The sequence below is a fragment of the Pecten maximus genome, chromosome 5, assembly GCF_902652985.1.
Source record: "Pecten maximus chromosome 5, xPecMax1.1, whole genome shotgun sequence".
NCBI lineage: Eukaryota > Metazoa > Mollusca > Bivalvia > Pectinida > Pectinidae > Pecten > Pecten maximus.
Window position 1 is genome coordinate 19,626,529 of NC_047019.1, and position 19,953 is coordinate 19,646,481.

Consider the following 19,953-nt stretch of genomic DNA (forward strand, 5'->3'; position numbering starts at 1 on the left):
TGTAGTAGGTTACGGAGTTGAAGTCTGTCTGGATTTTCCTGTGTCAATTGTCTTGATACCGTGACAATATTGCGCGAAATCGCTTGCAAAACATCATCTACCTGATCTTCCGCCATTTTTTCAACATCAATGAGGCTGCACATGCGCAGACAAGGGACATTACTGGAACAATCCATTTTGAAGAGAGGGATACGAAGAAATATTTCGTACTTATGTGCGAAGGTACATAATGTAACAAGAGGCCCATGGGCCTTAACGGTCACCTGAGATTTGAAATATTTCAGTTAATTTAATTTACCCTCTTTGGCCCCGCCCATCAGCCCACAGGGGTCAGTCAGGGCCAACATATGCATATTATCAAAGTTTCATCCCATGCTGAAAATGTTAACCAAGTTAGAATGAATTCCAATATATAGAAATCAAACAGATCAGTCAAAAATGTAATTTCCCTATATAAACTATAGTAAAATTTAACCCCTCCCCAGGGGCAAACTAGGTCATTAAAGGATATGGGACACGATTTAATAAAAAGCGATATTCTGTGCTGATCCGATGCAAAATCGTGTTTAAAACGTGATATAATGTCTTTCCCGATTCCTTCGTGACTGGTAAACAAGATCGGCGTCTGTTTAAACCACGGCTCTGAATATGCATATTTTGGGGGCGGGAACGAGGCTGATTGACTTGTGACGTCACAAGTGCATAAAGCCGCGATCTCCAATTCGAGACACACCCACTACACTGAAGACCGCCTCCACCATTAGCATACAAGCGTAAACATAAGTATTGTCAGTATGGTTTCCTGTGCGGCATTTGGTTGTTTTAACCACAATAACAAGAAAGGAGGTAAAAAGATGAGTTTTTTTTCAGTTTTCCAAAGGATAAGGTTTATAGACAAATGTGGATAAACTATACTCGTCGAGTGTTTAAGCCGTCTGCCCATCATAGGCTTTGTGAGGAGCATTTTTCGTCGGCATGTTTTGCCCGTGATCCGAAAGCTTTGGTTCCTTTTGGCATGCCGTCACCATATTGCCGAAGAGTTTTGAAGAAAGGGGCAGTTCCCGATGTTCCTCTGTGTACAGAAGCAATCAATCTTCCTCCACGACCCCATGTACGAGGAGCGTTTGAGAAGAGAGCAAGAGCAGAGGTATACATTTTTCTGTTGTTGTTGACAGCTTGCATGATGACACGATTGGTATTCCCATACTCTGTGCACAGGGACATGTCTAGTCTTATATATAAAAAAAAAGAGCCAGAATACCTAAATATTAAGACCAAGACATGCCTTTGTGATCGGTGGTGATGTAAATATTCAGCTATGGATTTAATAATTTTGATTTCATTTTGATCAGAGACTTGTTTTGATACAGGTTTTTTCATATGCAAACATACAATACTTGATGGTAGAAGTTACAATGTCGTACATAATACAAACTGTAAATTTAGAGTGTAGCCTAGCTGGTGTAGGCCTACCTATATGTAAATGACAAAGGAAATAGGAATTGGGGGGTCAAAGGTTCCCTTGAGCTTGGTTGGGCATAGACAATCTGAACATGTATAGTATCTATAAATTACCTGTTATGTTATTCTTCTTTGATACAAAAATTAACTGATACTAATATAGGACCTATACTATATATATATAGAGGCAGTTAGTATAGATGACAAAGCAGATACTTATGTTATTTACCATCATTTCTTCATGGTTTTACCATATATTTGTAGATGTATATTTCATATAATATATGCATGGTTATCATATCTCAAAACATTATTGTTTCTTTCAGATTTTCTCTACTGTCATTTGTAAAAATGACTATGAGCTTGAGGAGACTGAAGGCCAGGATGAGGAAATGAGCACAACACAGATACCAGCAACATCCAACATGACTAACACCAACCATGTATACAGCCAAACTGAGTCAACCTCCATGTGCAACAAAAAGGTTCAGGTAAAGCTTCTACCCCCACAAAGGACTCGTGCGCACCAGACTGATACAGCAACATCTCCTATGTATCGGTCATTTGGAACTCAAACAGATCCAAAAGTCACAAAGCTACGAGTAGCTTCTGCCATCAGCCATGAAACTCCATCTGATAAGTTTGATAGGGAGGAAGAAGATGACAGTGATAATGATATATTCATGGGGAGTGATGATGATGATGATGAGTATTATCCAGCATTAGATGATTTGGAAGGTACAGATGATGAGGATGGTGAGGGAGGTTAGTATTATGAATTACTGCTTCGAGAATGATGTGTCACCTGTGGAGGAGAAGCAGTTCCTGGTCAGCGAGACAGCTCTTGGAGAACTCCTCTCTGTTTGTCGTTACTGTCTGGGTCAATGTACCCCTTTGTTACAGTTCACTAGAGGGACGATGATTGTTACCAGATCAGTGTGTGTCAATGGACACTACTATTCATGGAGGAGTCAGTCATGTCACAAGACTTTACCCCTGGAGTAATCTGATGACAGCTTCTGCAATAATATCAAGTGGCAGCACTGCATCAAAGGTCCTGCAACTATTCAATAACATGAATTTGCAGATGTTCAGTTTAAGAACTTGTAACCGTTTGACAAGTCTTTATGTTGTACCAGCTATTCAGGCAACTTGGACTTCTGCACAAGCTGACCTGTTTGAACAATTACAAGGTCATGAAGTAGTTCTTGGAGGTGATGCTAGATGTGACTCTCCAGGATACTGTGCAAAGTATGGCACTTACACCCTCATGGATCTGCAGGCCAACAAGATCCTCACTACTAATTTAGTGCAGGTAAGCCATGTATTATGAATTGTATGTATCCTTAATGTTTTTCTTAATGTTGATACAGGTGGACCGACTCATATCAAGGTGTTTATTGAGAAACAGACCAGTTATTGTTGTTATTAGAGCTCTATTGTACATATTTTCTGTGATGTAGCTTCAAGCTACTACAAGATCTCCCATCTAAAAAAGCCAAGAGTAGACTTATATTCCATATACAATGCCATTAAATTCAGTTACATTCATTCATTACTCATTTGTTTTACAGGTCTGTAAATTTTAAGCTGTTTTTCATTCATTCATTACTCATTTGTTTTACAGGTCTGTAAATTTTAAGCTGTTTTTCATGATTTGTGCAATAACAAATCATAATTATTTTTTATGTTTTTGTCTTTTAGTGCAATGAGGTAGCAAGTTCAACCCATATGGAGTTAGAGGGCCTCAAGAGAGGTCTAGCCTACGTTACCAGGCACGTGACTGTGAAGGCTCTTGTGACTGACCGCCACAGCATGGTGAAAAAATACATGAGGGAAGAACACAGCAACACAAAGCATTACTTTGATGTTTGGCATGTAGCGAAAGGTATGTTTGGCATGTAGCGAAAGGTATGTCTTTGCTAAAGACAAAGATTGTACTTGTACATGTAAAACCTGTATAAATGGGACATATATACGCAATGTCACATGTACTGTCATTGACTATTATTTGCAATTTTTAAAATTTCAGATTATAAATAAGTCTGAAATAATACATAATGATATAAATATGTCAGTATGTTTTGACAAATGTAGGATATTCATACATTTACTGGAACATAAGAACTATATGAAATTTACTGATCATATTTTTTTTGCATTGAGGTTGCATAAATATTGAGTGTTTTTTTTTTTTTTTTTTTTTTAAATCTGTTTTATTTATTTCAGGGATATCAAAAAAGCTTGAAGCTATGGCCAAGAAAAAGAATGGGCAAGAAATTCGGCCTTGGATAAAGGCCATTGTGAATCATATGCACTGGGTTTCTGCTTCATGTGATGGTGATGGCGAACTGGTATCGGCCAAATGGTTGTCTTTGCTGAACCACATCAGCAACAAACATGAGGGACATTCAGAGAAGTATGCAGCATGTGAACATGGGGAAATAACTGAGGACCGAGAATGGCTGAAGAAAGGTATGTTTGTTGTATTCCTGCAAAACAATATATTATTTTACTATTTTTAGTTAAATTCTTCATACAAGACAAAGCATGCCCCTGTTTTTCAGGTAAACAAAAATAACAAAGTCTATAAAATAAGGAACCAATTGTTATATTATATGACATTTAACAATTTATATATACAATTTAATGGAAGTTTGCTATTCAGTTCACAAAATTGTCAGTATGAAAATAATGTTCTTTACAGGATCAGTGCCATATAAGCTAATCAATGAAGTGGTGACCAGCAAATTTCTGATGAAGGACATACCAAAGTTGTCACCAGTCCATCAAACCTATGTCCTGGAAGTGTTTCACTCCATCATAAATCATTATGCCCCAAAGAGCACCCATTTCCAGTATGCAGCCATGAATGCAAGGTAATATATCCAACAGCTACAAGGAAACTGCCAGGAAATTACCCCATCATACAAATTTTAATTTATGACCTGACTTTTAACCTTTCGTTAACCTCTTGGTTGCAAGTTGGAAACCCACATGGGGCAGTTGTCAGGAAGTAATATCAGTTCAGTGGTTTTTCTCTAGTTACACCGACAACCTTACTTTTTCTTAATTGATAAGCGTTTACATGTAATAGAACCTAAAACAAAATCAAACAAAAACAAGTATATACTGTCTGTAATGCTTTCAGAAATAGTGTAGCTGTTCTACATTACAATGAGAACAGCAACAGACCCCAGGCAACTACAAGGAATGGAGAGTTGAAGTTTGCAACTTGCTACCCCAAAGCTAAAAAAGGGACAGCTGCTGTGGTAAAACCATGCAAACCTCCACCAACATTTGGTAATTATATATATGTAATGACTTTTATGAATATTTTTCCAACGTTATCATTCTAATTCAGTTGTGCATTAAAAACATTGTAAGAAAAAATTAATAACCTTCCCATTTCTAACAATTGATAAATTATTTTACAGGATATGTCACACTCATCCAGCAAGCCTTGGTGGACAGAAGTACAGAGTGTCCAACGTATAAAACAGCTTCAAACAATGTCAAGCTTCTCAACCTGTACAACCCTCCCACCCTGGCCTCCACATTTGAGCGATTCGATAAGAATGAGCTGATACAACAACATCGCTCTCGATTTCAAAACACAACAGTTTCCCCATCAGATGAATGCTGCACAGTTTGAAGAAACAAACACAAATTATCTCTGTTATTATTCATTGACACGAGCATATTTGAAGCCACAGTACTGTTCAGATGGAAATGTTTCTCTAATCTTCTGCACAACACAAGCAGGCAATATCTTTCTGTTGTGGCGTCCCAACCGATGCCATATCCACCGAACAAATCTCCTATAGGCAATATGTCTGTATATCCTGCAAAGGAAGAATTCATGCTATGTTGGAGACATTTTAGATAGTCTGCAGAATGAGGACAGTGAACTGACTAATTATATTATTTATTGAAGGTTATCTGTGCAATCATGATATGACAAGAATTCAGAACACATACTTGTACTGTGATAATACATGAACAAGGTTATTTTCTATATCTTTCTTTTTTCCAAAACAATTTTTTGTATTTATTCAAATTAAGGCACTATACTTTGTTATTGATTTTGCTTTACTACTAGACCAGTGTGAGTTGTATTCTGAGCCAACAGTAATAAAATCTAATGTTGGTTTTTAATCATAAAATATCCTGAACTACTTACTCATGTATTGGTTCATTATCATCAAACGGACCCACATTTTCCATGTACTCATACATGGAAACATGCAGAACATGTCTATTCAGGCAGTTAGCAATGAATGCTTCATGGTCTGTGATGCAGTTGAGCTCCGCGGTTTCTGTCTGATGGTTGACAAGATCAATTTCTGTACAGCAAATACACTCCTTTACAGTTGTCATGGATGAGCATTTGCCACAGACACACCTAAAATAACATACAGCATAATTTTGCATGAATACTGTCATCCATTTCATACCAGACTATTTGTACAGTCAAACCTGTAATAGCAGACACCCTTATATAGTGGACACCTGTCCATAACGGACAGTTCTAGGAATCCCCAGTGAAAATGACTATATATGGTTATCTTAGTAAATCATATTTATCAACTAAAATGAAAATGATCATTTCAACTGTTTGCTTTGAAAAGCAAGTACTGCATTTGACTCACAGTAAGTGTTCATGCCCCCCCCCCCCCCCCCCCCCCTTCAAGATATTCGACAGTTGTAAGTCAGTTACATGTCTGTGTTTTGTGAAGTCATAATGATATATGTAGTTTGACTCACAAAATAATATCTTCAAGCAATTATGGAAAGAGTTTCCATCCATTGACCCGTTTACAATGCAAAAACAAATGGCAAAACCGCTTTCAGTATTTTCCCCAAGACGAATACCCAGACACCTTCAATGTGGATGACTTCCGAAGTGCCTTGGGGGTCTACTGTATTGAATGGTGAATACAGTATTTCATTTTTTCTTTTTCTTTTCAAAAAGAAAATATTCATTTCTTTAACTGAATTGAAATGGATTTAATTCACTGTCTTTCAAATCCTATTTTGTTGTCTATTCTTTTTTATTAACCTATGACAAGTCACAGGTCTGCTTGGTACTGGGGCAAATGAAAAAAAAGAAGATTTGTTTAGTTAATCAATCCATAGTAAAAAAAATCTGTCTGTATACTATCTTTATCCATGGTTCTTGTTCATTCCCTTGTCTGTTCACATTTTCTGTAACATGGTTCTATTTCAGATATATATCAAATAAAAATATCCATGAATCATATGTGAGCATAATGAAAAAATCTTTCTAATCAATCCTTTTTACAAACCGTGATTTTTTTTAAAATTAATTATTACCAGAAGCAAACTTTGTTTGGACTTATTACATCATATATAAGTAAACCAAATACTTAAATCAGTATTGAAGTTGCGCCAACTGTAAATTATTGTATCTGCACGAGTAAAGAATGTATTATATGTCACAGTCAAAACCTGTCATGTATTATCATGTAACACTATCTATTTTCTTCTAAGAACAAGTTACTGTTTAAGGGTTGAATTAGTTGACAAAAATGGTTCCATTATTAGTATATTTACATTAATTTGTAAATAAATGCACCTTGAATGATATTTTGATAGTTATCACTACATTGTGTGAATCTGAAATAAAATAAGACCAATTCAATAATATATGTATGATATCTTTTGAAACTGTACAATAATCAATTTAATCAATGTTGACTGCTGACAGGGCAATTCCATCTTCCTCATAATTATATGTTACTTGCATATATAAATATAACAATTTGGGGTTGATGTAAATTAAATCTAAAAAAAGGATTTGAATATATATATATATATATATTGTTTGTTTTTTATTATTTTGGATAATTATGAAAGGCATTATTTTGAACAAGCAGAGACATATATATACAGATTTATATGTCTCTGGAACAAGCTACCGATCTGGTTGGCCTTGCCTGCATCACAGACTCGGGATCAAGTACAGAATTCTTTTGATCTTCCAGAAGAGCCGAATCAGCAAATCTTTTGTATGCTAACCTCCGAGTTTCTGCTAACGTGATGTGACCTAACTTATGCTCATGTCCAGCAACTGTAAACATGTTTTGCTTACGGTTTGTTTGCACGTAATATTATAGCAAACGAAATAAAATGCAAAATAAAAAATACTTGTATGCTAACAAAACATTCGGAACTCCTATGTGTAGAGGTGTTACGATGATGCGCGACTGTCATGTAAGCTAAAAACAAGGCCCTACTTCACCGTTTTGTTTTTTCAATAAAATTTCCGTTTTGACGAAGTAAATGCATAAGTTCACATGCTTATACACAAATACTGGGGAAAAAAGGTTATAATCATTGAGTAATGTGTACAACGCATTACATCGTGAACGAAACTAACCATGCTGTGTTGTAGAGCCGTTGATCTCGCTGTATGGCTTCCTCGTCGTCTACATCAGAGCTGGCCGAAGGCGTAGTCTTGCCAGAATCACTGATTTTCTCCACTCTCAATGGTTCAAACTGATAGGGAAGAACCTGCAACCTATCATTCACGTCCGGTATCTCGTTGTCCATAACGGGGAAAAATACTAAAATAATCGGCGCGGCGGTGTCAGTGTATAGTTTGTTTACATCAGACCAACATGGAAGTTTGCACTTGTGACGTCATGGACGTCACGTGATCGCCCAGCTCATTAAAATATTTGGCCGAACTTCACGATTTCTCCGACTCCCTTGAAATGGATGAAAGGGCAACTCGGAATGGCGTGGGATGAACGAGATTGTTTTGATACCACATTACGTCATGTTTTATTTAGGTTTTGGCCTTAAACAAAAATCGTGTCCCATATCCTTTAAATTAATAAATTTTAGTAAAGCACCTAAAGACCCTTCCAACTATTAAGAATATTTGATTCCAACTTATTTCGGTCTTGAGAAGAAGAATTTCGAAATTTCAGTCAATTTGGCCCTTTTTAACCCCGCCCATCAGCCCCTCGGGTTCAGTCAGGGCCAACATGTGCATACCTCAAACTGCCATCCCAAGCTGATCATGTTAACCAAATTAGAATGAATTCCAATAGAAATCAAACAAATTAAAGTCAAAAATGTGATTTCCCTATATAAACTATAATAATGTTTACCCCTTCCCCATGGGCAAACATGAGACCCCAGGGTCATGAATTTGTTTGTTTGTTTGTTTGTTTATGTTTTACGGCCCATCGACAACTAGGGTCATTTAGGGCCAAACAATATACTTACATGTTTTATTTTTAAAGTTAAAATCAGATAAAATTTGTCATTTATAAAAGCATCCGTATTGTATATTTAGATCATTATGTTAAAAATGTTGGTTAAAAATGGTAAAATATGTATATGTACGAATAGATTATGTGAACTTTGTTATGTAAATAGAACGTCAAAGACAATAACGTAAAAGACATCAAAGTCTATAAAATAGATCGATTTCTTTTAAGTAGCTAAATATTGTTTTCGAATCCACGGAACTGAAAAGGGTTTTCATATCCGGGACTCGAAAGTATTTATCACGAATGTGCTTGAAATCGGATCACATGCATAACCCTTTGTTTGTTTGTTTGTTTATGTTTTACGGCCCATCGACAACTAGGGTCATTTAGGGCCAAACAATATTCTAACATGTTTTATTTTTAAAGTTAAAATCAGATAAAATTTGTCATTTTTTAAAAGCATCCGTATTGTATATTTACATCATTATAATAAAAGGTGGTTAAAAATGGTAAAATATATATATGTACGAATAGATTATTTGAAATAATATGTACGAATAGATTATGTGCACTTTGTTATAAATAGAACGTCAAAGACAGTAACGTAAAAGACATCAAAGTCTATAAAATAGATCGATTTCTTTCAAGTAGCTAAATATTGTATTTATCACGAATGTGCTTAAAATCGGAACATTCTATTAAAAAATGCTGCACTGTGAATTGAACATCACATGCATAACACACCGGTGGATCCTCTCGTTTCAAAAGGAACGAATGAGTAGGATATGTGTGCCCGGTACGGAGCCGAGAGAGGACTATTTCCTCTCTACGATCCTTCCGGCTTGGTTTTGATGTTTTAAGTTTTGGTTGTACTTTAAAAAGTTTGTTGCTCGTCTCGAGAGACCAGCGTTGCTGCCATTTACTCTGAATGGCAGAACTAATTATAGGTTTGAAATCTGTATATGGTATTTTAATATTTGTTTGTTGCAGATTTAGAGCAAGTTTTGCTTGGCGGTCAACAAGTTCGTTGCCTTTAATTCCGACATGGCTCGGAATCCAAAGTAATGTTATTTTGCATTTGTTTAAGATACGAGATATTCGTAAAACAAGGTTTTGTATGAGTATATTCTTTGGATCTCGTGATTGTAAATTCTGAAGGACAGATAGAGAGTCGGAACAAATTATTGCCTTTCTAATGCGTTGTTCTTCGATATGGTCGAGGGCCAAATCTATGGCACATATTTCCGCAGAGAAGATAGAGGCACCATCTGGTAAGCGGATTGAAGAGCAATGGTGATCGGAATAGCATGCTGCGGAGACCTTTACTCCATCTTTTGAGCCATCAGTGTAGATCTGAATGTGATCGGGAAAATCTTTAATGCATTCCCGAAAGGAGGATTTGTGTTCTTCGGGTAATGCACTCGATTTTTCCCTCACGTGAAGAGTAAGGTTAATATCAGGTGTTTCGACAAGCCATGGCGGTACATCCGATACGTTGTATTCGCCTATGTTGTCTAAGCTTATGTTAAGTTCATGAAGAAAATTCGAAATTCTAATGCCAAATGTTGGTAAGAGTTTTTGGTTTTGAGTGAATATGTTTCGTTATTGCAGATTGACAACAAGATCAAAAGCCGGGTTTTTCGGGTTGGATTTCAATTGGGCGGCATATTGAAGCGTAAGTTTTTTCCTTCGGTCATTTAAAGATGGTTCATTTGCCTCTACATAAAGGCTCTGCACTGGTGTTGTTCGGAAAGCACCAAGTGCTAGACGTAATCCTTGATTATGGATAGGATCCAACATTTGCAGGTAAGAATTCCGTGCCGATCCATAAACGATGGACCCATAGTCGAGTTTTGATCGAATAAGTGCCCTATTAAGGCGCAAGAGCATTTCACGGTCCGCACCCCAGTCGGTGTGGGATAGTACGCGTAAAAATTAATTGCCTTTGAGCACTTATCCTTTAGGTGTTTAATATGTGGAACAAAGGAGAGTTGTGAATCGAAAATTAGTCCGAGGAATTTGGTTTTCTCTACAACTGGAATTTTGATTCCATTTAATGTTAGATCGGGATCATTATGTGGCTTTCGTTTTTGGCAGAAGTGCATGCAGACAGTTTTTGATCTGGAAAATTTGAAGCCGTTTTCATCTGCCCATGTTTGTAGTTTGCCCAAACATTGTTGAAGTTGTCGTTCTATCGTGTGCATGTTTTTCGACCTATAGCAGATCAAGAAGTCATCAACAAATAGAGACCCTTCAGTTGACTTACTGAGACATTTAGTTATACTGTTGATTTTCAGACCGAAAAGAGTTACGGAAAGGATCCCACCCTGAGGGACTCCCATTTCCTGTTTAGCTGTTTCAGAATACGTTGAGCCAACGCGAACCTTAAAATGTCTGTCAGATATGTAGTTTGAAATGAATTTTGGGAGATTCCCACGTACACCAATTCCATGCAGGTCTTTCATAATACCATATTGCCATGTAGTATCGTATGCTTTCTCCAGATCAAAGAACACAGCAACAAGATGTTCCTTCTTTGCGAAAGCTTCTCGAATAAAGGTTTCTAATCTGACCAGGTGGTCTACTGTTCCTCTGCGGTTTCTGAATCCGCTTTGGAGTGGACTCAAAATATTATTGGATTCAAGGAACCAAACTAGTCTATTGTTTATCATCCGTTCAAGTGTTTTACAGATGCAGCTTGTTAGAGAGATAGGGCGATAATTATTTGGTTCATTGGCGTCCTTACCAGGTTTTGGAATCGGAATAATTGTTGATTCCTTCCAAGACTCGGGGATCTTACCGGAAGCGAATACTTGATTAAAAATATATAAGAGACATCGTAATGATGATTCTGGTAAATGTTTCAGAAATTGGTACGGAATTTCATCTGGCCCAGCTGCTGAATCGGTCATGAAATTCACACTTTTAGTAAAGCATCTTAAGACCCTTCCAACTATAAAGAGTATTTGATTCCAACTTATTTCGGTATTGAGAAGAAGAATTTCGAAATTTCAGTCAATTTGGCCCTTTTTAATCCCGCCCATCAACCCCTGGGGGTCAGTCAGGGCCAACATGTGCATGCCATCAAACTGTCATCCCATGCTGACAATGTTTACCAAATTAGAATTAATTCCAATAGAAATAAAACAAATAAAAGTCAAAAATGTGATTTCCCTATATAAACTATAGTAAAGTTTACCCTCTCCCCAGGGGCAAACTTGAGACCCTAGGGTCATGAAATTCACAATTTTGGTAAAGCACCTTCAGACCCTGCCATCTATGAAGTGTATATGATTCCATCATATCTGAGAGTAGAGAAGATTTTTGAAGTTTTAGTCAATTTGACCCTTTTAGCCCCACCCCTCAGGCCCCTGGGGGTTGGGGACCATATAATTTACAATTTTGGTTGACCTTTAGCCATAGAAGCTTCCTGCCAAATTTCATTGAATTTGGTTTAGGGGTTTTAGAGAGGAAGTTGAAAATGTAAATTGTTTACGGACGGACGACGCACGACGCCGGACAAAAGGGGATTAGAATAGGTCACATGAGACTTTGTCTCAGGTGACCTAAAAAGAATACTACATAATGGCAAAAGACGTTTTAATATGGGGAGACTTACAAGAATATATAGAGGATACTGAATGGTGTCTCGTTTAATATATAACATTTATTTCACCAGTAGGGCAAAATGTCATACGAGTGAAATATATATGTAATACATGTATTAAACGGGAAACCATTCAATGTTCTTTTTATTGCATTTCATTTAGACAAAATTAAAAACATCGAAAAATAAATAGTGTAAAAAAGTGCGCGAATCAGTAACATTATTCATGACGTCATTACTTTGTGACGTTACTCCACGTCAACTTGACGGCGCCATTTTGAAAGTACTGATCAACGCAATTTATGCGTTTTCTGCTGTTATCGGAGAATCTGTGCATGAATAGCAAATGTCAAGTGAGTATTAAGTCAAAAACTAGTCTAAATATTTCATGAATACAGCAAAATAACCTATTTATCTATCTTCGCTTCGATACGAAATATAACGTTAGGCAAGTTTGAATAAGGTTAATACAAAGATTCGCTCTGATTGGTCAGAAACGAAGAACTTATATTTTCATGGTCGCGGTCCTTAAATGATCAACCAGAAACATACACAGATATTGGTAACTCTCTATATGCGCTTGTGTTAACATAGTGGCCCCTGACCTTCCCACAATCCTTTGCGGTCGCTCGGTTCAGTCTTCACTTGACGACATATTAGAGAAATCGTGAAAAACACACACATAATTATCGATAATTTCTATTTGAAATCATCACCAAGATCCAATTATGTGCTTTCATTTTATTATTATCAAAGTGCAGAAGTGTCATCAATATGAAATACATCACAATTTGCTGTCCAAGTGTTTGTATTTTGAGTATGAAAGTCAAGCACACCGCAGGAAAGATCGACGGGAATCTCCAATTTTCGAAAAGTCCCTATGGGTTTTTCGAGAATACGGATAAATGACAACAATGTGCATGATGAACAATACCATATTTTATAAGTATGATAGTTTTTCGTTAATGTGGTAACTTTTGTAGTGGCCTAAATAAAACGATGTGCTTGATTGTGTGCGTTTAAAATTGACGATGTTTTGGTCTGACGTAATGGCTGCTTAATTACAAACTTGGACATGTCGAATAGGACCCAACGGATTTTCGAAAATACGGATAAATGACAACAATGTGCATGATAAATAAGACTATATCCCATAAGTTTGATAGTTTTTGGTTAATGTGGTACCTTTTGTAGTTCTCGATAAGGGATATGCTGGAGTGGTCACGAATAAAGGGAGCCACCATGCACTTGTACGGGGAAATAGCGATGTTACTTATCTCTGTGTATATATGTCTCTGGATCAACTAATTATTTATATATAATTAACCAAGCCATCCTCATTACGTTCTGATGATTTGGTACCCATGTCTTGTAGAGTTTGTGAGGTATCTATACTGTCGATTCTTTCTCACTAAGTCTCGTAGTGTTTCTATAGCTTCGTAATCTTCTTATCCTCAGCAGATTACCCAGATAAACCCTGTATTTTCAATTCTTTTATTACTTTCGGCCACACGGCCTATCAGTCAACAACATTGTACATGAAATACATAATTCCAGCATGGCGTATACAACAGAACATAACTTATAGAGAATGAGACATAATAACATCAATAATTGGTTTAGGAATTAACCCTCTCACTGTACCCAAATCCCTGCACCTTTTCTTTTAAGAGCATTGGCAACGCCTCCCATTAGCCGTAATCGTCATTTTTTGACGGAGGCCGAACGACAAAAGAAGAAGAAGAATTCTTAATTTAGTAGCCTCATGTATATACTTTCCTAGAGAACACAGTTCCTTTACATTTCTACTCTGAATAGCTGAATTAATTTAAAAACAGATTGGTTATTCCAGTAATAACGTTTGATGTATTTTCCCCACAAAATTCTATAACTATTATATTCAAGATTGAAATGATATTCATATACATCTTCTATTTGTTATCTAGAATTATATATATTGTGGTTAAATGGACGAGTTGTCTCATGGAGTACCAATACGAGACAACTCGGCAAGTGAGTGACGCTAGCGAGAGCTCTATAGTTAGGCAGTCTACAGTTTAGCGCGTCAGTGAACACACGGGTTTTCACAGCTCCGCTCACTGTCGCCTTTGTAGACCATTGTACCCCGCGTTAGGTTATCGATAACGTACGTTTACAACTGTATTTTGTTTACTGGTTTGATACACATGACCGCCGGAAAATATAAGGGGAAAGTTAATGATCAATTACATAATCCACCCGGAAATGCAGTTAACATGCTTGTCTTTCATTGATTTATTTATCTATACCTCGATTCTGAATACACAACAATAATATGCGGGATGTTTTTATCAATATTCAGTACAAAAATCATCGCAATGCATAATAATGAACACTGACCGCCGTGGCCTTTTATGCAAAATCAGCATGTGTATGGTCAATCCTATTTTCCTGAACTGTTTATTGTTCCATATTGTTTAGTTGTAGAACAATATAAACAGATTTTAAGAAAAATAACGTGAGTACAATATATACATTTATATTCTTATAATGTATGTATCGTTTTCATAGAATATTATGCTGTAATGTGAACGACTCCGTGTGTAATTCTCGTGTCTGTATTGGCAAAGATAATTTTACCCATGTTATCAAACACTTGTTTGGCATACAGCCGATGATACTCTAGTATTTTGTCTCCGTAGACACGGATAAGTCGAACCATTGGAATTTTATATATCAACAAGTGAATAAGATATAAATTTTAATCTTTCCATATTATTTTCATCAAACTTCACGTTTTATCACAAAACCTTGAACAGATTTGTGTTTCAGTGTGTCAGTGAAGGTCAAGGTGGTGGCAGCCATTACTATCTATAGAAAATCTTTGTCATTACTCTAACAGCTCGGCTCCGTTTTTCTACAGATTTTGTTGAAATTACACAGATTGCATTATTGGTCATGTGTACCTGAATATGTTGTATGAGTGAGTTTGTGGTTCAGTACCAGGGTCAAACATCGCATTTAATTTTTAACCCACCATCATGATCAGATGGTGTGCTAATCAAGGCGCCTTGTGTTCGTGGTCTTAGTGTTATCTCTATTTCCGAGAAAGTACTAAAGGGATCATTTAAAAATTTCACATACACCTTCCCCTTGGTCCCTAGTTGTGCATATTTTATTTTCAGAGCAATTGGAAAACAACATGGCGGACAGGCAGCCATCTTAGATTTTGACAATTGCAGTTTGTTATCGCTATTTCTCAAAAAGTACTGAAGGGATCTTTCTGAAATTGTATATGTAGGTTCCCCTTGGTCCCTAGTTATTCAAATTGCATTTAAAAGTACTGGAGGCATGTTTCTTAATTTACACAGATTAGTAAGTGGAAGGGGAAAATAGAGAGATCAATCTGACATGGAACTTATCAAGATCATTCAATGGTGGGCGCTAAGATCCCTCTGGGATGTCTTGTTTTAGAAAGTCATCTACATTTAAAATTATACAATGGTTGGTCAAGTTAGCTGTACTGATAGGTAGGGCGGAAGAATTGTACCTGCTGCCCCCATTTCATGATCGTAAGAGGCGACTAAATTTGGGATCTTATCTTTTCTCTTCTTTCTGAACAACTTTCTTCTTCCTAATGTCTCCCTTGACAATGCCTCAGTTTTGGCATTTAGTTGAGCGTTCGCCCCTGTTAGGAAGGCTTTGGGTTCTGTCCCCTAGCCGAGACATACCAGAGTCTTTAAAAATGGTAGTTGCTACTCCTGCTTAGCGCTCAGCATATTTGGAGTGGGACGACTGGTTCGCCCGTTGTCAGTATAATGTGACCGGGTGGGGTGTGCTGCTGGGTGTCTTCGGCAGTATGCTTCAGTGAGGTAGCACTATACATCGGCAAAAGTTCCGGCCTATCACAAGGAGACTTAACACGAACATACCGCAGCCTCCCAAGACACACATACGCACTCACCACACGCATACATGTCGCACGCACGGGAGGCCGTCCTTAAATGACCTTAGCTGTTAATAGGACGTTAAACAAAATAAACCAAACCAAACAAAACCCTACTTATATTTTGATACCTGCATGCATGAGCTAAAAATCCAGGAGCATCATCCTGTCCGTTTTCTTCATTTCTCTCCTCTGGATGGTCCTGTGGCTCCTCGGCCATTTCCTTTATCAATAGAGCAGATGCTGTACTTTAACAGTAACTAGAGTTTTAAATATAGTTCGTTAACAGTTGCAGTTACATTTGTATATTATATTTGATGAAGTCATTAAAAAATAAACTTTATCAGTACAAATAAAGGAGTTTAATATCTGTTTATTAAAACATGCCACTGAAATTAAACAAGAGACCCAGAGGGCCTGTACCGCTCACCTGGTTGATTTGATCTTCAAAATAATGTTCATGTTCAATTTGTTAACAGCTCTATTTGTTGATGTCTTAAAATGCAATATATGTTGATGGGGTGAGGATGTCAATGGTTTCAAAGATATAACAAAGAATCCAAGTCCCGAGGGGTGGGGAAAGACCCTATGGCCAATTTTTACAACATGAATGTGTTTATCTCTTCATGCCCAACAATGCTATATATGGTTATAGGGTGGGGATCTCAATGGTTTCAAAGATATAACAAAAGAACTAAGTCCCAAGAGGTGGGGAAAGAACAAGAGGCCCATGGGGCCTGAATCGCTCACCTGGTTTGATTAGACCAAATGTCAAAATAATGTTCATGTTCAATTCATTTTATTAGCTCACCTGGTCCGAAGGACCAAGGTGAGCTTATGCCATACCGTAGCGTCCGTCCGTCCGTCCGTCCGTCAACAATTTACTTCTTCATAACTACTGATCAGAATTTGACCAAATTTAGTCAGAAACATCCCTATGGGGTGGCGACTCAAAATTGTACAAATGGTGGGGCTGACCCCTCAGGGGTCTGAAGGGTGGGGCCAAAAGGGGTGAATTTGGCTCTATTCATGTAAACGACTTCTCTGAAACCAAGCAAAGGATATTGCTGACCCCCTGGGGGCCTGAGGGGCAGGGCCAAAATGGGTCAATATAGCTATATTGATATTAACGACTTTTCTGAAACAGAGCAATGGATATCGCTCATATTTGCCTGGTAGCATCACTATTGGGTGGGGATTCAAAATTGTACAAATGATGGGGCTGACCCCCAGGGGTCTGTGGGGCGGTACCAAATGTGGTCTATTGGGCTATATTGATATAAACGACTTCTTCTCTGAAATTAAGTAATGGATATTGCTCATATTTACGTGGTAGCATCACTATTGGGTGGGGATTCAAAATTGTACAAATGGTGGGGCTGACCCCCAGGGACCTGAGGGGCAGGGCCAAGTGTGGCCAATTGGGCTATATTGATATAAACAACTTCTTCTCTGAAACCGAGCAATGGATATTGCTCATATTTGCCAGGTAACTTCAAAAACACAAAATTACATTAAATTCCCTCTCCTATAGACGGATGTCACAATATGGCGTAAGTTCACCTTGCCATACTCCAGGTCCCTGTACAGCAGAAGTATAAAATGATATTAAATTCTTAACAGTATAGAGGCCAATAATGGAAATAGAGGCAATTCCTTTAAATCGCTACTAGTTATTAAGTTATCAATGGATTTGAACCCAATTTGGTCAGAAACATCCTTGGCAGAAGGGGAACAGATTTTGCATAAATGGTGACTCTGACCCTAAACGGGCCAAAGGGGCGGGGCCGAATAGGGGAAATAGAGGTAATTCCTTTAAATCGCTACTAGTCATAAAGTTATGAATGGATTTCAACCGAATTTGGTCAGAAACATCCTTGCGGGAAGGGGAACAGATTTTGCATTAATGGTGACTCTGACCCCAAAGGGGTGGGGCCCAATAGGGGAAATAGAGGTAATTCCTTTAAATCGCTACTAGTCATAAAGTTATGAATGGATTTGAACCCAATTTGGTCAGAAACATCCTTGGGGGAAGGCGAACAGATTTTGCATAATTGGTGACTCTGACCCCCGAGGGGCCAAAAGGGTGGGGCCCAATAGGGGAAATCGAGGTAATTCCTTTAAATCGCTACTAGTCATAAAGTGGTGAATGCATGCATGTTCTAAAAACAATTCTTGAGGTCTTTCAGACCTTAGAGAGTCTGGACTTCATTAATCTTTTAAGCAGTTCGGATTACCACACTATAACCATATATAGCATTGTTAGAGATTTACAAATCAAACAAATTGAATATGACCATTATTTTGACATTTGGTCTAATCCAACCAGGTGAGCGATACAGGCCCCATGGGCCTCTTGTTACTATTTTCAAATATGTTTTCTTCCATGTATATATATATCAATATTCATTGAGTACAACGCAGCGGTATAAGCTGAGGGTATTTCTGGCTAGGCGATTGGGTGCCATAGATCATGAGATCTAGTCACAAGTCATAAAGTGTTCTTCCTTCGTCAATTGTGTTACTATGTTATATATATATATATATATGTGTGTATTTGAAACGATTTAATAACAACAAAAGGCAAGACAGACAAGACACAATTCTTTAAATTTAGAATGGAGACATTTTAATGAAGTTGCCCTTGCCATGGACCCGATTAATTGCAGACGTGGTAGACCTACAAGAAGGAGATTGGCCTCAATAAAAACATTACAATGGACTTTGAAGAGCCTGGCCTCCAAAAATACAGGAAAACAATTCAATCTGGCAATTTACATGGCAATGAATCTGGCAATTTACATGGCAATGAATCTAGCAATTTACTGCTACATTGAAATCTGCTACATTTGGGTTCAAATCCATTCATAACTTGATGACTAGTTGCAATATATAAAAGAATAACCTTTATTTCCCCTATTGGGCCCTGCCCCTCTGCCCCCTTGGCGGTCAGACAGAGTCACCATTTATGCCCTGCAGGTAGGGCGTAAGAATTGTACCTGCTGCCCCCATTGCATGATCGTAAGAGGCGACCAAACTTGGGATCTTATCTTTTCTCTTCCTGAACAACTTTCTTCTTCCTAATGTCTCCCTTGACAATGCCTCACTTTTGGCCTTAGTTGAGCGTTTGCCCCTGTGAGGAAGGCTTTGGGTTCTGTCCCCTGGCCGAGACATACCAGAGTCTTTAAAAATTGTAGTTGCTGCTCCTGCTTAGCGCTCAGCAAATTAGGAGTGGGACGACTGGTTCGCCCGTTGTCAGTATAATGTGACCGGGTGGGGTGTGCTGCTGGGTGTCTTCGGCAGTATGCTTCAGTGAGGTAGCACTCTAAATCGGCAAAAGATCCGGCCTATCACAAGGAGACTTAACACAAACATACCACAGCCTCCCAAAACACACATACGCACTCATCACACGCATACATTTCGCACGCACGGGAGGCCGTCCTTAAATGACCTTAGATGTTAATAGGACGTTAAACAAAATAAACCGAACACATCCCATTCCCCCGAGGATATTCCTGACTAAATTGAATTTAAAAATATAATTTAATGACAAGCAGCGATTTAAAGGAATTAAACCTTACCGACTCATCCTTTTCTGTATTTGCCTCAATAGCACTCTCCCATTCATCACTGTACAGCAGAAGTATAAAATGATATTAAATTCTTAACAGTATAAAACCACAAAGTTAATTATTCAACTGGCATTTTTA

At 37.7% G+C, this 19,953-nt stretch overlaps 3 protein-coding genes across 3 annotated transcripts; 2 read left to right on the top strand and 1 right to left on the bottom strand.

Annotated features, from left to right (window-relative positions):
* Positions 1–898: 898 nt before the first annotated feature.
* Positions 899–3,986, top strand: LOC117328352. Its single transcript, XM_033885879.1, has 5 exons — positions 899–1,147; positions 1,788–2,127; positions 2,394–2,776; positions 3,166–3,349; positions 3,691–3,986. Exons 1-5 carry the CDS (start codon positions 899–901, stop codon positions 3,984–3,986), a joined length of 1,452 nt encoding a protein of 483 aa, XP_033741770.1.
* Positions 3,987–4,129: 143 nt separating this feature from the next.
* Positions 4,130–6,116, top strand: LOC117327446. Its single transcript, XM_033884419.1, has 3 exons — positions 4,130–4,340; positions 4,613–4,764; positions 4,899–6,116. Exons 1-3 carry the CDS (start codon positions 4,147–4,149, stop codon positions 5,114–5,116), a joined length of 564 nt encoding a protein of 187 aa, XP_033740310.1. The 5' UTR covers positions 4,130–4,146; the 3' UTR covers positions 5,117–6,116.
* On the bottom strand, positions 5,641–8,037 carry LOC117328353. The gene is made up of 2 exons (XM_033885880.1): positions 7,865–8,037; positions 5,641–5,866 (listed from the first exon to the last, which is right to left on the bottom strand). Exons 1-2 carry the CDS (start codon positions 8,035–8,037, stop codon positions 5,641–5,643), a joined length of 399 nt encoding a protein of 132 aa, XP_033741771.1.
* Between the last annotated feature and the right edge of the window lie 11,916 nt (positions 8,038–19,953).